Source organism: Chelonus insularis, unplaced genomic scaffold (assembly GCF_013357705.1).
Source record: "Chelonus insularis isolate UGA/USDA-ARS -01 unplaced genomic scaffold, ASM1335770v1 contig_131_pilon, whole genome shotgun sequence".
NCBI classification, from domain to species: domain Eukaryota; kingdom Metazoa; phylum Arthropoda; class Insecta; order Hymenoptera; family Braconidae; genus Chelonus; species Chelonus insularis.
This window is the reverse complement of record NW_023276372.1, coordinates 286,033-297,509: the sequence shown is the minus strand read 5'-3', so window position 1 is coordinate 297,509 and position 11,477 is coordinate 286,033. Positions and strand designations below refer to the sequence as shown.

Genomic DNA, 11,477 nt, shown 5'->3' with positions numbered 1-11,477 from the left:
CTTCGACATCTACCGCACAAAAGCGGCTTTAAACAAGTCCCGGAAGAATGTTATCTGTTTAAAATAACCGTCTTAAAGTATATTACATTGTTATATATGATGGCGTCGAAAGCCCATGTGAATAATACAGTGAATGAACGTCGTTTACGACCAATTTATGGTATAAATAAATATAATAATAAATAAACTTTGTAAAAGATAATTAATGAAATTATTATAACCTACAATTTTAAATCAATGTACCGGTAGGAAAGGTTATGTAACAATCTTTATCATTCATTTTCAGATTGGTTAGACAATGGAAATAATAAAAAAGCATTGCAAGAAGCTGATAAAGTACTTCGAAAACAACCAGACAATCAATGTGCAAGAGTACTCAAAGCTTTAGCCCTCCTCCGATTAGGTAAAGAAGATCAATGTCAAGTTATTATGGATAAAGTCCGTTCTGAAGTGCCATGTGAAGATTCTACTCTTCAAGCAATGAGTATTTGTTACAAAGAAATAAGTCAACGTAATTATTCAAATATTTTGAATTTTTTTTTCATATATTTACTTATTGAGAGATGATTGAAAAAATATTTTTTATATTATTAGCTGATAAAATAAGAGAAGTTTATGAAGCCGCAGCCAAAGCTGATCCTAATAATGAGGAACTCTTAACCCATCTATTTATGTCTTACGTACGATTAGGAGACTTTAAAAAGCAACAACAAACAGCTCTTGCTCTTTATAAATTAAAACCAAAAAATCCATATTACTTTTGGGCCGTCATGAGTGTCGTTATGCAAGCCATACGAGCTGATGATAAACTAGCCAAGGATGTTATACTACCTCTGGCAGAAAGAATGGTAAAATTTTGTTCGATTATGTATAATTATTTCGCATTTAAAGCAGATATTCTCGTTAAAGTTATAAAGTTAGAAAAAGTTTATTTACTTTAATTACAATTGAATGTATTATTTTTATCAGGATAAAAGGTATTCAAGGATTAAATTATTGATTAATTACATATTTAAATTCACTAAGAAGATTTTATTTTTTTAGATTAACGAATAATAAATATTTTTAGGTATTGAAATTAGTAAATGAAGGAAAACTTGAAGCTGAGCAAGAAGTTCAACTCTACATTATGATTTTAGAACTTCAAGGGAAAGATGAAGAAGTTTTGAATGTTTTGTCCGGTCCTTTGGCTTTACGTCTTTCTGGTGTACCTCAACGAAAAGCTTCTCTTCTTTTAAAATTGAAACGTCATCAAGAAGCTACGATAGCTTTTAAAGAACTTATCCATGAAGAGTAAATAATTTAAAAAAAATTACATAATTAATATTAAAAATATATACATTGCAATTAATAACCACTACTTTTTCATTTTACAGTAATGACAATTGGTCATATTACTTAAGTTATTTAACAGCTGCTTTAGAACATCAACAACCTAGCGAATGTCTTGAATTTTTAGATAGCGTGGCTGAAAATTGCGGGAAAAAAGCACGAGCACCGCATCTTGCACGTTTCGAATTGTTAAAACGTATAAGTTCTAGTGAAACTGTTTTGCGAAGCATTATGGAACCGGTAAAACTTATGCGAATGTATTTTGAAAAATTTGGAAATAAAGGATGTACAGTTGGTGATCTAAGACTCTATTTAGATCTGTTAACATCTGCGGAGCAGTTGAAATTACTCGAAGGTGTTAGTATTGTTAAAAAATTAATTAACACAAAATTTACAATATTTATGACACATAACGTGTTTTAATTTGATTTTTGTTTATTGTTAGATTAATGAAGATATTGGTGTAGAAGAAGATGCTGCCCCAACATCAACAGACCAACTTTTGAGACATATTCATCTTGAACAATTGCGTCGAATTTGTGGATTACATCATTCTCCACATATAAATTATGAGCAGCGTGAAAAATTGGTAGATCGGTTAAATGATCTCTATGACAAAGGAGATAAACTATGTAGCAATGAAGATAGACTACCAACTGATTTTGCGCCTTTTGATTCTTATGCTCTTTTGGCTGCTCATCTTCTTTTACAGATGTGGTTTGAATCTAATAATGCATCTCTTCTTTATAGGTTAATATGATTTGTGAAATTCTATTTAATTTTATTTAAACTGAATGAGTATTACTTGAATCAACTTTATGAAAATTTTTTCTATGATTTCAGAGCAATGGCAATATTGGAATGTGCTTTAACAAAAAGTATGGCAAATTTCCATTTAAAAATAATTTTAATACGCGTTTATTTAGAAGCTGGCTTAATAGGTGCAGCAGAACATATATTTTCTCTATTAGATGCCAAACAAATCCAACTGGTTTCCCTCAGTTATTTGTATGTCCCTTTATTAGCACCACTTGGACACTTATCGAGCGCTTCGAATGCTCTTGATCAAGCCGTTAAATTTTTTGTAGCCAATTATAAACATGTAAGTATTTTAAATGGTGTTTAAAAAAAATTTATCTCTTTAGTAAAAAAAATAATCATTCATATTAAATTTAATTAAAAATTTAATAATGTTTTAGAGTGCAGATCGATTAACATTTGCTTATAAGTATGGTAGTTTTGCAAAAATTCAAGAATTTGTGGATCTTAGAGAACGTCTTGATAATGCTTTACATTTTGCTACATCAACTGTCGACAAAATGCTGTTAGAACTTAGTTGGTGTGATAGTGCCAAATCTCTTAGCAGAACTTTGGCATCGATGAGAGTGCAACCACACGAAGATTCAATTAGATGGGAGTCACTACGTGATAACCGAGATCTTGAAGTTGTTGTTGGTTGGGAACCTTTAACTCAATGTAAAGATCCGAGAAGATCTGAAGATACACGGGCTTGTATGCTTCAACTACTTGCAGCAAGAAATCTCATTTTAAGAATTATTGCTGCCACTACTGAACAAGACTCTTCATCTTTATTGGTAAAACTCGCTCAAGAATTACATAATTTGCATAACGAACATGTGCCAAAGTGTCTTGAGAAATTTGAAACATCGGATAAACGTGTGAGAGTTGAAAATATTTTGGTTCCAATAGATTCAGTGGAGCGTTTACGAGAAGCTCACTGTTCTCAACAACTGGTTGTTATCGCAAGACTCGCTGATTCATTTTCACAAATTTCAAGACCCGATTTAGATTGTATTAAAATGATTCACACAGCTCCATGTCTAGATACTCTAGCAATACCTAATACAGATGAACCAGTATCTTATAAAGATTTTCTTCTTCGTGCAGCTACTTGTGGTGAAACTTTAGCATTTATTGGTATCATATGTGCTGCTTATTCAAGCCAATCTCATTCCCAAAGTACTAATAGAAAGAGTAGAAAAAAATCTAACAAGGACATATCGTTCTCTCCTAATAATATTCAGGTAAAATTATTTATAGTAATTTTATGTATTAAATTTTATCTCACTTAGTATGCACTCAATATAATATATATTTTTATCAAAATTATTTATAGGATTGGACTACGATGACTAATTTACTCATAGAGAAGACTGAGAGATTAGAGAATGTTTTATCAGAATTCGAAAAACGTCCAATAAATATTGGCTTGGATGTTAAAATGAAAAAATCAGCAGAAATAGTTGCAGAACGTGTTCAAGATAGTATTCATAGAAGCTGTTGGATGCTTCGATCACGACTTCAACTTACCACCAAGCTTCTAAATAATTTACGTAGCTGAAATCTTGAAAATATCGATAAATTGTACAAATGATGAACATTGAATCAGCTTTAAAAATATTTGCTCTTTATCAAACGTCACTTTGTATTATTTGAATGACATGTACATAAGTTTAGTAAATATTTTTTTTCTTTGAAAAAAAAATAACAAAAAAAAAATTTATAAAAACAATCATTCAAAAAACATACAAACTAATTATTTTTTAAAAAAACAAGGATATCTATTTCTTTTAACTGTACAATTTTACAGTAGAAATTGATGGTTTGTTGAAATATAAATGGATTTTTAAGTAATTAACATCAATCACTGCCATATAATAAAACTGCATTGTTTGAGTACTTTTACAAAATAATAACTAATATTTGTTTATTCATAATGAAAAATTTTTATTTAATTAAATGAGTGACACAAATAAAAAAGAATAAAGCCAATTATTTACAAAAATGTTAATATTTATTTCAGCTTTAGTTCTTGATTAATATTATTAAAATAATTAATTTTAATATTACTAGCTACTGAGTTAAATCATCATGACGGAATATAACATAAATTTATTAACGCATTGGTACATGCGTTAGTATAACATACATAGTTATTTGTACTCTTTGTGATAAATAGACTCAAATAATTATAGAAACAATGATATTATTTAAAATTTATCTTCATTCATCCGAAATGAATTAATTTTTCAAATTTTTTTTTTGACGATATTCTTCTACTGCTTGCTTAAGAGCTTGTTTCAATGCCAACTAGTAATAAAATAATTATTATTGTTAACTTATAGTTATTGACTGGCTTAATGTTATTTTATTACAGCTATTATTTAATTTATGAATTAAAGAATTTTATTAACCTGACATATTTGCAATCGTGACATGCCATGCATACTTTCATAATTATTGATTATTTTATTTCTTGATAAAAGTTTTTCATTAATTTTTTCATACCGTTTTTTTCCACTAGATTTACGGTAAACTTTGCTCAACAAATCCATTCGATCACGATGAAAATTACTATGAATAAATTCATGAATATCTGGGTTACGTAAATTGCACAATGGATCACGATTGTGTGATGTTACTTTACGAAATCCATAAAGATTTAATTGACGTATAAAACTTGTAATGTTATTAGTTTTGAAAACCGAATATGGTGGTGTTAAATATTCAGCATGGAATTTTTTATAATCTAACAATATTGTTGCTCCATTCAAACTCCATTGAATGGCACCAGTTTTACATTCGTTTACAATTTTCCATAATTTTTGAGGAAATCTTGTAGATAATGACACACCATAATCGTACATTTTGTATTTATGTCAATTTTTTAAACTTCTGTTGAGAAAAAACAACTGTCATTTCTTTAACTAATAGGCACAAGACTATTTTTAAAATTAAAAAAACAATTGCTAACTTCGATATGATATTCAATCTAAATGTATATAAATTATATGTAAATGTGTATATAATGGTTTTATCAAAAAATTATTTACAAGATTAGATGAATAGAATAATTTATTCTATTAATACTATTTTTGGTTGAATTACTAAATTAATTCGTACTTTTTATAGTTGAGTAATTAATATATTGTTGATAAATATAAATTATCATTCGATTATTATCATATAAAATGAAGTGAATAATAATAATAGCAGTTCTAACTTTTCTCTGATAATAATAACATGATAATGTAATCAATCATATGTTATTATTTAAAAAAGATGTAATGAAAATTATGACTACAGCTGTTATGAATGTAATAGCAATAATGTACATGAAATATTTTATATACTATGTAGAAAATGGCTAAACAGAGATGATGGGTGGAAGTGGTTGTAGATACTCTCGTGATGCTACTGGTGCAGGAACAAGATATCCTTCAGAATCTAATGCATTAGGAGGTTTAATAGTTACTGGTCCTTGTGGTGGCCTTGGTAAACTTCCTTTTTTGTTCATCTTTTCGATCCCTTGATAAGCTTTCTTGAGTTTATCGAGAATCTCTGAAAAACGGGGTCGATCTCGGGGCTCCAATTTCCAACATTGGGTCATTATCTGGCTGACAAATTCTGGACAACTCTCTGGCGGAGTGAGTATTATACCTTGGAGAATAAGTTTTACTACTTCCTCATTATTGTGGCCATAGTATGGTTGCTTCCCGTAGGAATATACTTCCCATAAAACAACACCAAAGCTCCACACGTCACTCTCAAGAGTGAAACGTCCATAAATAACACTCTCTGGTGACATCCATCGTACAGGAAGCATTCGGGAACCTCCAATCTATTTTGATATTTATTTTCTTATTGATTAGTCGGATACTTATATTATTAAACAAACGCAAAATTTTTATTTTATAATATTTACCTATTATTATTAACAACAATGCTATTGATTAAGTGAAATTTTTTTTCACACTAGTTGATAATTTAATTACAATACTTAATAAGTTAATTAATACATTGATAGATTAAGAAAAAAGAATTAATTACCCGATAATAATCACAAGTATAAACATCTCTAGACATCCCAAAGTCAGCAATTTTTACTACTAAATCCGACCCAACAAGACAATTACGGCAAGCTAAATCACGATGGACAAATCTCTGGGCCGAAAGATAAGCCATTCCGGAAGTTATTTGTATTGTAATCCAGTGCAAATCTTTCTATAAACAAGAGAAGAAAAAAACCAATAGTGTTTGAAACAAAAAAAAAATTGGAATATTGCTTGTAACAAAGTTTAGCTAAAAAAATGGAACCTTTGTCAGTGGGTCTAGATTTGAAGAAGAAGTAGAAGAAGATAAAGTTCTTAATTGATGCGAGTTAGCTCTCAAAACTTCTGCCAAGTCTCCATAAGGCATATACTCAAAAACCATCCATGGATTATTTCCAGAATCTCGAAGGACTACTCCTATTAAGGATAAAATATTTTCATGACGAAAAGTTGACATAATTTCTACTTCTCGCATAAAGTCTTCTTCAGCTTCATGTGATGCAGAATCCTTGAGAACTTTTACCGCAACTATTTCTTTACCTTGTTCATGAGACAGTTCCCCTGTGACATTTTAACAGATAAATATATTATATAATTTTAATTATATTCCTTTACATACTTTAAAAAAAAAGAAATACCAATATTGTGTTATACTATAACATTTATATTTATATTATAAAATCGTCTTATATTTTAATTTATTTTTATTTAGCTTATAAGAAAAATTAATTAAAACTTTAATAGTCCTCTTTACCTTACTTACCCTTATAAACCTTTCCAAAACAACCCTCTCCAATATCATAAAGAAAAATAATGTTTTCTCGCCTTATAATTGGAACTTCTGGAGGTGTACAGCCAAAATACTGTGGGTTTGGTGTGTATTTATTAGCCAAAAGTACACTCTTCTTTAAATTCATTGGAGATATCTAAAATTTTAAAAAATTACCACGTCCAAATAACAATAATTTTTTATTAATAATAAATTACTATTCTATAACTTACATTAAGAGTTTGTCGTACTGTTTTTTTATTGTAATGCTTTTTTTTTAAAATAAATAAAAAAATTCCAAGTATCCCAATAACAATTAAGGATGCTGTCGTCACTCCAATTACTTCACCCAATCTATACGGCTTTCCATTCATCTACATGTTAATAAATGCAATTAAATGAATTTTCAATATAATTAAAATACGAATAAATAATTTAGTCAATAAAAATATGATGAGAAACATACCTCTTCTGCTTCAGATAATAATGTGTTATTCGTGGTATTTAACGTAGGTGGAAATATATTGTTAATTGGTCGTGGAACCACAGGAACTGGATGAAAATTCATCATTAATACAAGAAATTTCTTTCATACCAATGAGATAATTATATTTGATATTATTTCTGATATATCTTTAGAAGATGGTTCGGGTAGTATTTGATTTTGAATAAGTGTAACCCACGTTGTTACACACTTTACTGACTTGTAATTAACTCTTAATTCTATTTTGGATATGTATAAGAAATCAAAATTATACTGAGTACGATGCAACTTGACTAACCGTAAACTTCGCTATTTTAAAACTATATTTTCAGCTTAGATTGGTACAGAATATGTTATTAATAAGAAACATGTTGATTGGAGGATTTTTAAATACTTTTAAGTAAATGAAAAAAATAATCGTAATAATTATTGTTGGATAATAAACTTACCAGTCCAGCGAACAGGGCATTTAAAGTCATCAGTAGGTGCAGATAAATCATGTGGACAAACACACTTGGAGGTATTATTGGGAAAGTTCTTACAAGCAGCTTCTTTTCCACAAATGTGTTCTCGTCCATTACAATCAATAAATCTATCATTGTCGTGATTTAACGTCGAACTTGGCTGTTGCAATCGGTCAGATGTTTGAGTAGTTGTAATTTCAGCTGTATTTTGTTCAGTATAACCTAAATGAGTGAATTTAGTGTCAGTTATCTCAATGATTTCGGAGATAGATTAATGGGAGAAGAGTAGAGATAGAATGAAAGGGTCCTAAAGGGATATTTGGATAATCGCACAGCTTCTAGTAACAGCTTATGAGGGATAGAGACAGTGATGGCATTCATGTATTAGCGTTGTGGGCAGCGCAACGGGTCAAAGCGTTATCTCCACGGTCAGCGGACTTGGACAACGACTCTTGCTATGTCTCTTACTCCAATCCAACTAACCACCCAACTAACCTATACTATAAAGTTCCTTCGATCGTTCCTGCTTAATTCTTACTACGTTTATACTTTTTTTCCTCATATTTTTTACTTTGTTGATTCATATATATATATATATATATTTCTTTTTTTTCGTTTTTTTTTAGACTCTGTTTTTCATACACTTCTTATGCTCTTCAATCTCATCGGGTCTTGTTTGTATTGTGACACCCGGTGACATTTATTTTGAAAGCTACAAATAAGGTTGACTCTTTCGTATCATATTTTATTTCAGACATGCAATATGAAAAATTTTATCTCTTTTATGTTGAAAATTTTTTTTATATTCCCCATAGAATAAAATAAAATAAACATATGTTTGTATATTTAACAGAAATGGTATAATTTGCCATTTTGGAGCAATAATAAAAATTAATTATTTTTATAATATTATTAAATAATCATATTTAAGTTACTGAATGTTGGAAAAAAAAGGAAATTTCATAAAATTTGAATAAATTAATTAAAAATGAAAGAAGAAGTAGGGAAAAAATGTAACCTCTTGTTATCGTTGACCTTTCATATATAATAAATACCGTTAAGAATAACGATCATATACTCTATATATCTTTATCGCTGAATAAATTTCTAAGGCTTCCTTAAGTAATAAAAACCCATAAAAAAAACTAAATAATGTTTTTCTGTTCATAAACAAATATATAGAATGTAGATAATATAGAAATGAAATAAATAAATAAATATAGGTCAAGTTGTAAGTTAAGTACATACCATACCATATGCATGTACAATTAGATTGATTGCATTACAAAATATCCCTTCGAAATTATGAATATTATAAATTTATTTTTATTATTGATATATATTAAAAGAAATCTTTTTTACACTCATAAATCAAATTAGTTTATCAGATTATCTTAATGACTACATGAATTATCAAAATATCGTACGAATACCTTATCATATTCTTAAGTCATTAGTACAATCTTGATTCATTGATACGCAATGGTGACCATATACATAATTAAGAATACAATCTCATGCAAACAAATGACGTTTGCGTTATTTTATATAATTTTTCTTTATTTTTATTATCTCGAACAATTTACGTCAATAATATTATATTATTACCATTTACACTAATAACTGATTTATTATCAGTTACGATTTATACTCATGTATAACAAAAAAAAAAATTTTCATTCTTATTGTATAGAGTAATTGAGAACTTTCAAATATTATTCATCAATTTTTTTTTTTTTAAATGGTATAAAATATAAATACAATTTACCCACCCGAGATTACTTCTGATGTTAATGAGAGAAAGCCTTGTTTTTTAATTATTCTTTCACGAAACATTTTTCAACAGAACAAAAAAACTTTTTCACTTGAAATATTAGCAACACTTTCACCACATTATTATCATTTTAATTATATTGTCAATATAATTTATAAATTAAACTCTCAATCAACTTAGAATATTGATTACCACAGAAAACATGAAACTACAAAATAGAACGATGATCATTAAAGTATTCACACTTATATTTCTGTTACTGGGCCAATATTACTTTATAATATTACTGATAACAATAATTTCCTTGAAGACATAAATGATAGTCAATTATTTGATTTTATTTATTCGTAATATTTTTAATTACATATTAATGAGATGAATAATCACTGTATGGAATATAATTTATTAAATCCATCACCGGGGTTATTTTCATTTGTAGAATACATTTAAGTGTGTACACACGTGGCTAAATTAAATATAATAAATTTAACTGAGCAGTAAAAGTCTTAGAACAAAATTATTATAGTGCACGTTTGAGATACCATTCCTACAAGAGATACGAAAGAACTGCAGCTCAAAAATTATCTAGACATTCTTCTTCCTACTCTTTATATTTTACACTGACAGACAAGTAAGCTCAGACTCCCCACGATCTCTTTGCTTCAACTGTAAACTACGGATGAATATCACTGATTGTTCACTAACCAATCAGCACTAATGATTGTTTTTTATTCATTCTTCGTTTTAATTATTTCAGAGACATCTTATATGCATTGAAATAATTTTTTCAACAAAATACCTATTTTTTTGTATATTTATTTCTCATAATATTGCAAATATCATAGTTTATCATTAATTTTAATGAAATTCATTAATTATATACTGTATAATTATATTTGAAATGTAAAATTATCAATGAATTTAATATTAATATATTTTAGTATTGAGACGAAAATTTTTTTCTTCTAATCTGTAATGAATAATCAAACAATTTGACCAGAGTCCAATGACTTTTGTTGATACATAAAATTTGTTGGCATAGAAAATACTTGTGTAAACAATAAATTAGTGAGTCATGAACACGATTACCTTCAACTGGTTATCGAAGGTCATTTAAATTAATGGCCAGTTTGTCTTTACAAATGTGTACTGCCTAAAAATACTTTTTAAAGTGTATCTACTATTCGCTTAAACATACTTCATAGTCTATTTATTTATATCGCTGATTAAGTCAATTTTCATTTAATAATATATTTATTTTATTATTAATTGATATGTGTAGTTATAGAAAAGAAAAAAAAAATTAATTGATATATATGTCGTTTGGGGAAAAATAATTGAGTAGTATATTAGTTGTTGTTTATAAGTTAAGTTGTTAAATGAATAAGGCAGTTGGATTTTGGTACAAATTAGCTAGTCATCAGATTTCTGAATAAGCTAGGGTGAATACTTTAGGGCGTGGGCGAAAGACACAATGATGGATACAGTAACACGGTAGTTTATGATTATAAATCATATTAAGAATAAAAAAAATAATAATAACATACGAATGTATCCTTAAGATACTCGTGATGGATTACCTAATGAACAAGAAAATTGTAAATCCGAAATAATCTTATTTAAAAAAAAAAAAAAATTCATTTTTTTTCTTCATTTAATTTTTGATAATATTCAATTTTAAAAAATAGATGCATTTTTATGTTACTGTCATGTTAAACATAAATATTTTATAATATTTTTTCCATGAAACACGCATACAAAATGTCGCGTGTTGGGTGTCAGTCACCGGTTAGAAAATTAT

General features: G+C 28.1%; 3 protein-coding genes across 4 annotated transcripts; 1 reads left to right on the top strand and 2 right to left on the bottom strand.

Annotated features, from left to right (window-relative positions):
* The first annotated feature begins 3 nt into the window (after positions 1-3).
* On the top strand, positions 4-3,769 carry psidin (phagocyte signaling impaired). The gene is made up of 9 exons (XM_035093830.1): positions 4-160; positions 287-511; positions 595-848; positions 1,070-1,293; positions 1,377-1,689; positions 1,778-2,082; positions 2,176-2,434; positions 2,532-3,377; positions 3,470-3,769. The coding sequence occupies exons 1-9, from the start codon at positions 97-99 to the stop codon at positions 3,692-3,694; spliced, it is 2,715 nt and encodes a 904-aa protein (XP_034949721.1). The 5' UTR covers positions 4-96; the 3' UTR covers positions 3,695-3,769.
* A 208-nt stretch (positions 3,770-3,977) lies between these two features.
* On the bottom strand, positions 3,978-5,262 carry LOC118073395 (heat shock factor protein 5-like). The gene is made up of 2 exons (XM_035093887.1): positions 4,548-5,262; positions 3,978-4,443 (listed from the first exon to the last, which is right to left on the bottom strand). The coding sequence occupies exons 1-2, from the start codon at positions 4,998-5,000 to the stop codon at positions 4,375-4,377; spliced, it is 522 nt and encodes a 173-aa protein (XP_034949778.1). The 5' UTR covers positions 5,001-5,262; the 3' UTR covers positions 3,978-4,374.
* Positions 5,263-10,287, bottom strand: LOC118073370 (tyrosine-protein kinase transmembrane receptor Ror-like). Of its 2 annotated transcripts, none has more exons than XM_035093853.1 (8): positions 9,675-10,287; positions 7,888-8,124; positions 7,421-7,506; positions 7,188-7,328; positions 6,949-7,090; positions 6,451-6,746; positions 6,184-6,357; positions 5,263-5,974 (listed from the first exon to the last, which is right to left on the bottom strand). In XM_035093853.1, exons 1-8 carry the CDS (start codon positions 9,736-9,738, stop codon positions 5,501-5,503), a joined length of 1,614 nt encoding a protein of 537 aa, XP_034949744.1. In that variant the 5' UTR covers positions 9,739-10,287; the 3' UTR covers positions 5,263-5,500. The 2 variants fall into 2 exon arrangements, with proteins under 2 accessions (XP_034949744.1, XP_034949735.1); XM_035093844.1 differs by having other exon boundaries at positions 5,266-5,974; positions 6,949-7,111.
* Positions 10,288-11,477: the final 1,190 nt, after the last annotated feature.